The sequence below is a fragment of the Limanda limanda genome, chromosome 7 (assembly GCF_963576545.1).
Source record: "Limanda limanda chromosome 7, fLimLim1.1, whole genome shotgun sequence".
NCBI classification, from domain to species: domain Eukaryota; kingdom Metazoa; phylum Chordata; class Actinopteri; order Pleuronectiformes; family Pleuronectidae; genus Limanda; species Limanda limanda.
Genome location: NC_083642.1, coordinates 6,298,100 through 6,309,822, shown reverse-complemented (window position 1 = coordinate 6,309,822; position 11,723 = coordinate 6,298,100). Strand labels below are relative to the sequence as shown.

General features: G+C 41.5%; 1 protein-coding gene across 2 annotated transcripts; it reads right to left on the bottom strand.

The window, feature by feature from the left end:
• Positions 1 to 526: 526 nt before the first annotated feature.
• On the bottom strand, positions 527 to 11,125 carry nt5dc2 (5'-nucleotidase domain containing 2). 2 transcript variants are annotated; one of them, XM_061074425.1, is made up of 15 exons: positions 10,981 to 11,125; positions 10,771 to 10,941; positions 7,992 to 8,176; positions 7,843 to 7,917; positions 7,549 to 7,604; positions 7,018 to 7,111; positions 5,468 to 5,596; positions 5,044 to 5,104; positions 4,839 to 4,941; positions 4,623 to 4,724; positions 3,968 to 4,049; positions 3,733 to 3,819; positions 2,570 to 2,710; positions 2,020 to 2,084; positions 527 to 1,544 (listed from the first exon to the last, which is right to left on the bottom strand). In XM_061074425.1, the coding sequence occupies exons 1-15, from the start codon at positions 11,081 to 11,083 to the stop codon at positions 1,283 to 1,285; spliced, it is 1,716 nt and encodes a 571-aa protein (XP_060930408.1). In that variant the 5' UTR covers positions 11,084 to 11,125; the 3' UTR covers positions 527 to 1,282. The 2 variants fall into 2 exon arrangements, with proteins under 2 accessions (XP_060930408.1, XP_060930407.1); XM_061074424.1 differs by having other exon boundaries at positions 10,771 to 11,125.
• Between the last annotated feature and the right edge of the window lie 598 nt (positions 11,126 to 11,723).

Below are 11,723 nucleotides of genomic sequence, written 5' to 3'. Positions count from 1 at the left end.
ATTTATCAATTAATAATCACCCGCATCAAAAATACACAACTGTGTAACGATGTGGTAAACGGGACACACATCCTAACTCAACGAGCTGCTTTATTCTCACTGCTCCGGTTATTTTAAATCGAGCTGAAGCTGTTTTACAACACTGCCTCACATGAACATCCCTCTACAACAACATCTGACTGAGCAGAGCTGGGTTAGAGCCGGGTTAGAGCATGCACAGAGTACTGTACCTCCGCTGATGTCTTCAGGCAGGCGGCTGCAAGTGAATGAGTTTGTGATGCTGAGGGAAGAGGGGATGAATGGATGCTGCGCTGCCTAGCAACCATCGACCAATTAAAAAAATTGGAGGAAACAAGCACAACTCCCAACATGAACTGAATTAATTAAAGGTCGGTCTCAGCGGTGGGATGCACCGACTCTAGTCATTAATCATCAATTATTGAATCAACTCGCTTCACTGTCACTTAAATATTTTCCATAAAAAAAACATGTGTACATTATAAGAAGAAATCAACACAAAGCAGAGTCAGATTTTACTTTTTTATTTGTTGTAGTTGTGCGACGGTAGCGTCATTATTGCTCAGCAGATCCATAATACTTAGAAAACCAGAGACTGTCAGTCTTGTGCCTCAACATGTAACATGACCTGCATTCCCTCTGGAGTTCAGTGAATCTACAGCACCCCCTAGTGCATTCCCTTTGTAAGTGGGTCACTGCTTCCCCCCTTTTCCACCAAGCATTATATATTTAAAACAGAGCTACGTGGGGCGGCTGTGCTTTAGAAACACGGCGGTTCGATCCCTGACTTCCCCTTTCCGCCTGCCAAAATTGCCTCTATTGGTTGGCAGTGTTTGATTGATGCATGCGTGCACACAGATACACTGTATGAATGTGTTTGTGAATGGGTGTATTGTAAAACTGTACCGTGAAGCCCAGTGAGTCCTCATCAAGACTCGAGCAGTGATTTATAAATACAGCCTTTAGTCTTTCTAGTATATTTTTGTTTTTTAAGTGTAGTCTGCCATACTTGAAGTTGGTGTCTACTGTACAGTGATGTAATGACGAGGCTCTATGGCGGCTCCAGCTCATGGAAAATAAAAATCATTCTTAAAAGGTTCTACTCGGTTTAAAGGGGTTTCAGTGGGAGGGGAATGCTGTGGAGGAAGTTGTGCGTCACCTTCTTGGCTTAAAAACGGAAAAACCCTGCTTTACGAAAATTAATCTCAAGAGTTCACCAGTCCTACAATGAGAAATCAGTCAGTATCTGAGGAGAGGGCGCTTCTCATCGAATTTGAGACATCTCCTCCAGGAACGGTGTCTTCAAGCAGCCGGTGCAGAGCTGGTCCATCCACAGAGGAGCCTCGTGCTGCAGGGGGGTGCGGCGCGGGTAGAAGGTGTACGAGAGGTCGTAGTTCAGGAGGCAGCTCACGGACGCCATGTAGATGTCGGAGAAACGGCACAGGCGCCTGGAGAAGTAGGTGGGGTTGTGACACGTCCTGAAGATGCTGCCGAACTGAGGGTTGAACAAGTTCTTCGTCATGATCCTGGAGAAATGGAGAAGATTCGGGTTCAACATGTGATTCTGATGTTTTAGAAGCAATGACACAGAGTTCAAATTACAAGTTCAGGCAGTGAAAAGTAAACAAGGCAGGGAGAACGGCCTCTGACTGCTTCATTATTTATTATTAAATTATTGTTACTGATCCATTAACAAGTTGGTGTGGACTTATTTATAACTATTTTTACATATTGTTGGGTAGTTAAATGAAATGTAAAACATGTCTATATACTCATTATAGGCTTTAAGGCTAAAATCCCAGGCTATAAAGTAACAAGTAATTATAGCTGTCCAACAAATACAGTAGAGTGTGTAGTATCAAAGTACTTAGTAAGAAATACCAAGTGCTCAAGTGAAGTACAAGAACTGAAGACCTGAATCGAACCCGGGTGCATCAAGGTTCGTACTGTACGTGACAAATGGATTCAGGGTCACTGGGTTCATTGGGAGGTAGTACTCACCTGAGTTCCTCTCGTTCATTCTGCCATTCCTGAAAAACCTGTTTCGACTCAAGGTCCCGATGAGTCTGCGATAATGAAGAAAACAACACGATAACACAAATCAAAGTTGATCACAAAAAGATGGAAAAACTACAATTTAACCACCAACCAACTAATTTGTAGTGTTCAGTCTGAACAAGAGTAAAAACATGTTTTTGTGCTTCGTTGATAATCAGTTTGACACTTTTACACAGCAGCAGATGTTTGTTAACAGATGTTACCCTGAATACATTTGGATTGGACTTGGTTTTTGTCTTAAGATAAAAAATAGTCCTATTTTAGTCCCACAAAGAGGAAATTTGATGTGTTACAACAGCAAAGGGGAAAAGAAAAAACAATATGTACATACACCTGCAATATAAACATCAAGAAATAGAGATATAGACAAGAGAAATATGAAAATAGCCATAATAAGTACAACGTAAACAGCACTGCACATGGAAAAGTACTGAAATTGTACAAATGCAGTATGTGAGTCATACTGCATCCAGTCCTGGTGTGAGCTGCTCACCTGCAGACGCTCCATCAGGCCGGTCAGGGCCTGCAGCCACGTGAGGCTCAGGGCGTAGCGGTGGGTGCTCACCACTCTGGTTTCCTGCTCCAGCTCCGGTACGATGGCGGCCGTACGCCAGCCGTGCCGCAGCATCAGGTCCTGCAGCAAAGTGTGAAATTGCTTTGGTCCAACCAGCCTGTATAATCAGCGTGTTTACATGTGCTCATAGGAAACTGAGCTCTGCAGTGAGATGATTTCTAGAGAGGAAACCGGATTTCCTAAGGCAGATGAGTAACCTGGTTTCTAATCGGCTTTTTTTACAAGTTTGCAAGTGCTTGAGAAGATATTGCATAACAGGAAATATAGTAAAGCGTCTTCTGTCAACACTGACGAGTATATTTGGTTCACAGGAGGGATGTTCAGTGTCAGTTCCCTTTTGATAAGAGGGAACTTATCTTGTTAAAACTACATATTGACTCATCTTTATTGTGTCTGTGTTTGCAGTGAGTTATAAAAGAAAGGTGCGTTGCTGCAGGTTAATGAATCACTTAACAATCTGGAGACAGAAATCTGCTAGAAGAATTCAAACCCAGTAGATGTTTAGAAAGCAGTCGTCTCAGTCGCAGAACTTTAAGTAACCTGGCTCCACACATCTTTAGATCGAATTTAAAAACACTGCTGCTCTCTGTTGTTCTTTTAATATATTTCTTTTAGATTTGAGGCAGGAATTCTTATTATTGCAAACTGACTGTAATTCTGGTCTATCGTCAGTTTATTGTCCATTTGTACAAATTGCATTAGAAGATTTATATGTATTCAAATCATGTATTTTAACTGCTTCTATTGTGTTACATGTTTTACTGACAGTTTTCTTCATCTTGTGGAAAGCAACTTGTCTCTTTGCTATGACAATAAAGTATCCTTGCTCATTAGACACACAACAGAGAACTTAAAGAATATATTGCATTATAAAATATTCCATTCTACATGTTTGCAAGAATATGTGCTTCCATCTGGTGTTTGAAGTGTTCACTCTGCAGTGTCAGTGAGCATCTGGAAGTGTGTGCGTCTGTGTTTCCAAAATGTATGATGGCACATTATGATTTTATTTACTAACATTTAAAATTATAGTTGCAGTTATGTCATGTTAGCGAGAGTGATGCTCGTGCTTTGACACTTACAGCCAGGTCACTGTACAGATGGTCTCCAAAGTAAAGCACTTTTGATCCTCTCCAACCCGTCAGCCGCAGAAAGTCAAACAAGTTTCCCTGCAGCGAAAAACCACAAACCACCCGATGTTCTCTCCAGCTCCACCAAACAACAAGTACAGACGTGTGTCACAGTCCCAACAGGTAAGAACAAAGCTTTACTGGCAGGGCGAGAAACAGGGAGGGAGCGGAGGGAATTAACACTCACCTGTTTGTAGATCTGTCCTTTTTCCAAACTTGTGATCTTATCCCAGCGCTGGTCTCCTTTATCATCCAGGCGTCGGAAAGGTCTGGAAGAGCAACAAGTGTGAAGGATGTTAGAAAAGATCAACCTCCAAATCTAAAAGATGTCATCTTTACCAGCATTGGTGATGAAAATCGACCTGTTTTACGCCAACGAATAATCAACATCCATCATGAGTGGAAGGAAAAAAACAACGCAATTAAAATGCAATTGAATAAAATTGGGGATTCCTCTGGGTTTGAACATTGTTTGAAACATTCTGGATAATGTAAGTACACAAGTCAACAATACATGGAACATATGTCTAACATTTTAATGACATAATATGTCTTTCATGGAACAGTTTCATATTCATGGAAGGTTTGCTGAGAGTAAGATGAGGAGATAAAATCTCACATCTGTAGCTTAAAGCAGCCAGTTAGCTTAGCATGAAGTCTGGAAACATGAAACACAGCTTTGACCAAACAGCCCAAACACAACCTGTCATCACTTACTTTAATATTTCAATGAAGTATTTAATGAACTATTATATATTATATATTTAGGTTTGATTTAATCTGAGCTCCTCTAAGTTTTGAACGAGATTTCTGATCCAGGCGATCTCTGTTCCTTCACTCACTTGATGCAGTCGGTGAAGAAGTGCGGTTTGTCCGCCTGCACGATGACAACGTCGAAGAACTCTCTCCAGCTCTTCCCCACCATGTAAGTCATTCCTTTATCCCTGTTTAACCGAGAGAAACAAACACAGGTGGAACAGAGGGCCGCTGTTTACTCTCATTAAAGTCAGAGTTGACTCGGGGACACTCTGGCGTCTCTGCAGGTGAATCCCACTCACACGAAGCTGAAGGGACTGTTGGTGATGAGGAACAGTTTCTTTCCCTCTTTCACAAGTTGGTGCAGAACGGCGTCCGTCTCCTCTCCTCGCAGGATGAACTTATCTGGGGGGGGGAGACAAAGGGAATCTTAGAGGCACCAAACAGAAAAGTCATGTCGCTGTGAGTGGGAGAAATTCTGACTCGATCCTGTGATAAGAAACTCACCCAGATCTTGCATGACCCATTTGTACATGTAGCCTTTTAGGTGAACCATGCCGATTGCTTCCTGTGGGTTGAAGCAGGGAACAGATCTGGTTTATTCAACATTATCATGATTCACTGCCAAAATCCAACTGGAGTGTTTACTGCAGAGAGCTAACGCTGCCCAGAAATAAATGATTCCTCATGTTAAAGTGCTTGAAAGCCTGAGATCCTTCTTGTTTTTAAAACTGAGATCTTATATATTTCAGCTTATTGTTCTTTGCTCCACCCCTGAGAGTTCACTTCAAACTATTAAGCTCAGCAGATTCCTAAGCCTCCAGTTGAAGAAGATTCCCAGTGCGTGAAAACCTTTGAAATAAACCAGCGCTGTGTGTTTCTCAGTATGAGTCAGAAACTAAATACTGTGAGAGCCACAGGGCGAACTCACGGAGACGTCCTTGAAGAGGTGAACTGGATCATAGTCTATGTCGTTGGTGATGAAGAAATCGTTTGCCACGGCCAACAGATTCATCTCGGGGATGGAGAAGATGTCCATGAACTGCTTCACCTTCGGTCCCTGGGAAAGGAAACGTACTTTAATGTTTGATAATTACTCAGTGAACGTTTGTGAACTTGTAAAATTGACATTCACCGTGACTCTGTGCTCTTTGAAACGACTTCTTAATCACATTCAAACCCATTTTCATTTCAACCTCTGCTGCTGAGAGGCTGAAAACAAGCCAAGTCTTCAAATGAGATTAAGTTTTGGATGTGACAGCTTCGGGGGGATTAGAGGAAGTAGAAGTCAACTTCCTGCTCCAGGAAAACACTTAAAAAAACCTGATGAACCAAAAACGATTTATTCCAAACATCTGATTCTGAACTGAAAATCCTCCAAACAAGGGAATTAATAAGATTAACTGTCAGATTTAATACAGATTTCTGCTTCTCTTGGCTGAACTCGTACAAAATTGTAAATCTGCACTAAAAGGTTTTTGGGACCAAAGTTTCTGTGGTCATCGGGGGTTTTCAGGGGCTGTGACGCCGGCTTCCATCTGATTCATGTTGACCAGGGAACAAATGAGATTACAAAATGTACCATCAGGTACTTACGTAATAGTTAAGTCACATGAACCAGGACATTTAAAAATCTCTGTGGAAGGTTACAGATGTAATCCTGGACTAAGATCCTGGTTTGAGAGCGACACGATGAGATTCATACAGATGTTCTGAGTCCACAGTGATAAGACGGGTTTTCTCATCTGTGCCCAAACCAAGAAGGTTTCACTGAGAAGAAACGTTCGGAAAGTAGAGTGCAAACCCAACAGTCTTCTTAAAACCAATCAAACCTTGAGGCTAAGCAAAGCAGATCATTAAAACATTGTTGTGAATGTCAAAAATGGGCGATTTCGCTATGTTAAAGAAAGTAGAGAGAACTTAAATCCTGGCTTTGCCCCAAAATGTAGTTTTAAGTAAAATTTTTCAGACACAAATCAAGCAAACAAACCATGAAAACACAACCTGCTTGGTGAAGTTAATTATCTGCAAAGAGATAAAACTACAATCCCCACATGAAACCACATTTCAATTCACTGGATCCGTATTCTTATTGATTTCTGCACCAAATTTCACACATTCAAATATCAGTCCCATAAGCATGCAGGTTTTTTCATCTAGATCCATGAATTATTCTCTGAGAAATCAGGGGAAATGTTGAAGAAATCTGGATCTTCTTTTATTTTAAGAAAAGTGAGAATAAAATCTGGATCTGAAACAAAGTTGAGTAGATAGAGTTCCTCAATGACCCAAATAACTTCCTTCCATCAAGTTTTTGCATAATCCTGCAAATTAACAGACAAACATAACTGAAAAACATCATCTGCTCTCTTCACCCAACTTTTTTACAAATCCCCAGCCAGTCAAACTGTCTGACACAGCTGTATTGATATTACTCTACACTATATAATAACTGTGTAAACAAATCATCATCCTCCTCACCTTCCCGTAGAAGCCACTGTCCTGCTGCAGAGGGACGTGGTAGGTTCCTCCATAGAGCTGAAGGACCTCTTCGTCTGGCACCGGGCTCAGGCCGCTGAGAACATTAAACATGGATGTAAACAGTGATGTTCCATTCAGCAGCCGGGATGTAATTAAAGAGGATGAATAAATATTAATGTGGCTGAAAACAATTAAGTCAGTGAAGCACGTAGCTCCGCCAAGGACCAATAGTCTCCTTTTATTCAATCAAGCTGCACAGTCTCAGATTTCAGTCCCATGAATGTGCCTGTGTTTTTCCATCAAGATCCATGAATTATTCTCTGGGTAAATCAATGGAAATGTAAAAAAAACTACCAAAATTGAATGTGTTCCTCTGCCTGACTAACAACACGACCTCCTACCAGGTTTCATGATAATCCCTCCAGTAGGTTTTGTGTAATCCTGCTTTCAAACACACCCTGCTTGTAATTATGTACTTTCGCATGAAAGGATGTTGGCAGTTGTTTCCTGTGTCCTGACTCAGCTTCTTACCGATAAACCGTTCCAGGCTGAATGTAGTGGAAGGCGTCGATCTTCATCAGGAGACCCTGTGCAGGATGAATAAATAAAAAAGTTTCACTCTTGAATAAATATTAGAAAAAGTGAGTAAATAAGAAGTAAATGGTGAGTAAATGTAAATATATATATTTTTTTTTGTTTATCTTATGTGTGATGTATTTATTGTGTTTTTATGTTTCTATGTTCATTGTATGCACCAATAACCAAAGCAAATTCCAGGTAGGTGTAAACCTACTTGGCAATAAATACCTTCTGATTCTGATTTACCTTCTGGATGTCGTAGTGAAGACCCCGAGCAGCAAAGTTGGGAATGTAGTCGTACTTGCGGAGGCCCTCAGGGTACTGTCAAACACACGAGCACATCTGAATGTGAAATCAACCGGGACGCCGGTGAATCTGATGCAACAACCACACACCTTGAAGTGTTCGATGAGGAAGCTCCGTGCTGTGTTGTAGATCATGGTGTTCAGAGCGTTGGAGTACAGGGCCAGGGTGTAGTCGTAGTCGAAGCCGTAGATGTCCACCTCGGCCAGGCTGACCTCGTTGTTGGCGTAGATGGTGGAGGAGTTGAGGAGGTTGCACGCACCGGGGGGGATCAGGTCTAGTTCCAGGGAGAGGAGATGAAAACACAGATCAAACGATGACGAAGCAAAACAGGGGAACACGAAATTGAATTTAAGGGGAAGTAGGATTAGGCCATCCATATTGTGTGACTCCTACATCAGTAATATTCTCTGTTGTTATGAAACCCGGTGACAATGTTTTCGTTCCAGTGAAGCTGGCCTTGCTCACCATAATGTTGCGTAATGTGCTGCTGCTGAGATCTCATCTGACACTTTACAGAGCTGTGTTGATCGAAAACGAACACATTGTACGTACAGTATCAAATCCACAGCGTGCTATTGAACGCCCCGCAGAGTGAGATCCGACTATCTCCAGCATACAAGGTCCTTTCCATGATCGAGTTTGTCAGTTGTCCAAGCCGCTGTTGTGATAAGCACAAAGTCATGCGGCGAACGCATGGGCACAGATTAAACAAACAAACCGTTTTTTTGCCATCTGGGGCTGAAACAGAGTCCCATTCTGTGGCTGGATCGGGACCACAGGGAATATCACTAGGTAGGAGAACAGGGAACACAGCCTTTCTGTTACAGGTGTAACAGGCCAAATTAACCCCCGCCCAAGTTAAACCCGGGTATACTTTGGCCCGGGCCAGAGTATACCCCGGGGGACAAACTGGCCTAGGCCAAAGTATACCCCGGGGTGTAAAACAGCCTAGGCCATACTATACCCCTCCAGGCCAGAGTATACCCCAGGGGATACACTGTTCAAGGTAAAACTATACATGGTGGATATGTGGTTGATTTAGCTCTAAGGTCAGGTAGGCACAGTAGTTGTATTGTGCAATCAAAGCATTTGAATCTTCAAAATCTAGGCTTGATATCCTCTTATATTTTAATGATAATTTACACTGCATTAATTGGAATTCAGCTGTAGGCATATACTAGGAGATCTGTATATAGCTCAGAGACTAATTGTATCCACAATTTATGTACTGCAAGCTAGACTATTATGCAGTTGTAGACACAACACAAAGCTGAATCCCCCAAAAAATGTTGAAAAATTAAGTAATTCTTGTGTATATCATTCAACCGGGACAAGTTCAAGTTCAGTGAGAGGCAGCAGACACGAGTGAAGCGACCCTGCAGCTGCACGGTTTCCCTGCAGCCACTCTGCAGCTGGGAGTGCTTCTGGTTTTCCACACTGAGTCACACTGAGTAACTCAGATCTATGACGTGGGTGGAACGTGCAGGACCGGCTGTAAAACTAAACTATCGAGGTGGAGGATTCATGCTCTGCACTGAGAGAGAAACAACTTTTATATGAATATTTAAGAAAACAAGCACTTATTGAGTAGTTTTATATTCCACTGTTCTACTCAGCATGTATTAGACAGATATCCTAAACTTACTAGAAGCTTCACAGATTTAGTGTTTTTTAAAATCACAGTTTATAAGTTATAATGCATATCAAAAAATAAAACAATCTAACTGCAAACACAGAAGCTACATGAGCTCCACCTGAAACATTACAACATGTTGTTTGCATGATACTGCATCAGTTATATAATAATACAAATATAATAAGTATTTTTATTTTGTATATTTCGCTCGTGCACTTATACCTCAGAGAGATTTTTCTTCACAGTGGGTATCTATCTATTCATGTCTGTCTATCTATCTATCTATCTATCTATCTATTCAATCTATTAATGTATATTTATTTTGTAAATACACATCCTAATATATATTCTGTGTATTTATCTTATCATAATTGTTATTGTTGTTGTTCTTTTGTTACTTTATTTTGCTTCTCTCCAGAAACTGTTCACATGTCCGTCCTTGTATAATCTGTGTGACAGTGAACTTAGTAAGAACTTTGTATTCGCTAGATTTTATTCAGTCTATTTGTTTTTATCCTGTTTCAAAACTTTTTTTAAAGTCTGTAACTTTGTAAACTAGTTTTGAAAGTACTACAAAAATAAAGGTATTATAATAATTATAGTTTTATCTATATTTGTCATGCTTTGTTTAGCTGCATTTCATTTCTATTTATTGATCAGGTTAATAACAGCAGAATCAGCTGTGGTGTGTTTTGGTTATCTGGGGTCAGGGATGTTTTTAGATGAAGCAGAGAAACTTCAGGAGAACACATGAAGCCACAGACGTGACTTCTGTTACTGACTTTTATCTTAACAAATACAAACCATCATTTCATATTAGACCATAAGTGTGTTTGGCTCAAATAAAGCAACTGCAGCACTGATCCATCTGTCTGATCTGCCTGTTTGGAAAGAGCAACAACAATAATGGTATTGAACCAAAATGTGTCAATACAAACACACTCAGGCACACAAAGACACACAGACAGGCAGACACACCAACACAAACATAGATAGACAGAGAGACAGACAGAGAGACAAACAGGCAGGCAGCCAACACACACACACACACACACACACACACAGACAAACAATCACAGCCTGCAGGAACAAAATGTCCACACTTGATCACAAAGGGCAGAACTTGGTGTATGTGGGGAACATGGAGCCCTGCTGACGTGGTCACATTCCCTGGGGACAGACCCTGGGACAGACCCGGGGACAGACCACCCGGGGGTCTCTGGGTCTCTTACCGTGAACCAGCCGCCTCAGCTCATGGTACCGGGCCCACAGATAAGACCTCTTGTCCACCGGAGCTGCTGTGGAGGTGAACGACCTCCTCCTCCCGGCCCCGGCACCAGGCTTCGTGGAGGAGGAGGAGGACACGTCTGCACCGGGCCTGTCCGGGTCGGAGCTGCAGCTTCCTCCTGCTCCTCCTGCACCTCCTGCTGCTGCTCCTGCACCTCCTGCTGCTCCTCCTGCACCTCCTGCACCTCCTGACTGCCTGCGGACTGAGGAGCAGCTCCTCCTGCTCCACAGCGAGCGGCTCACTCGGGTCAGAGACATTTTCACTTGTCCATGTGGACACGTGGAGAACAAGGAGCTGATCAGAGCTGCGAGTTTTTATATGAGCGGATCAAAACACGTCCTGAGCCACGCCCCCGCCATGCCAACTGTAGCCAGGGGGAGGGGCTACAGTCCCCGCAGCCAATCACAACCCCGGAGCTGACTGTCACAGCCTCATGTGACCTTTTCTAAAAATAAAAATAATCTGTTGTTTATCATATTTGGATAATTTGTTTGTTTCACTTGAGTGTTATCTTTGTATTGTATATGTAAAGGAGAATATTTTATCATTGGTTATAGTTTTGTTTAAAACTTAATCTGTCACGTAAAGTTTTCTTTTGTTTAATTTATTTATATTCTCATTTAAATTCCGTTATAAATCCTACTGCTCACCTGAAGGCTGAAATCTGTTATGCAGAATTCTGTATCATTAGTATTTCATTCACTCAATTTGATACACTATAAAAAGAACATTAAACTATTTTCACTGAAATCACCTACTAATCCTCTTTGTTTATACTTATGTACCACTTCCTTTCCAAATATCTCAGGTTTACTATCATTATAATTTTTTTCTTCAGTGCATTCTGTATATTATTTAAATTACAAAACATGTGGCAGGAGTGCTTTATTTATTTTA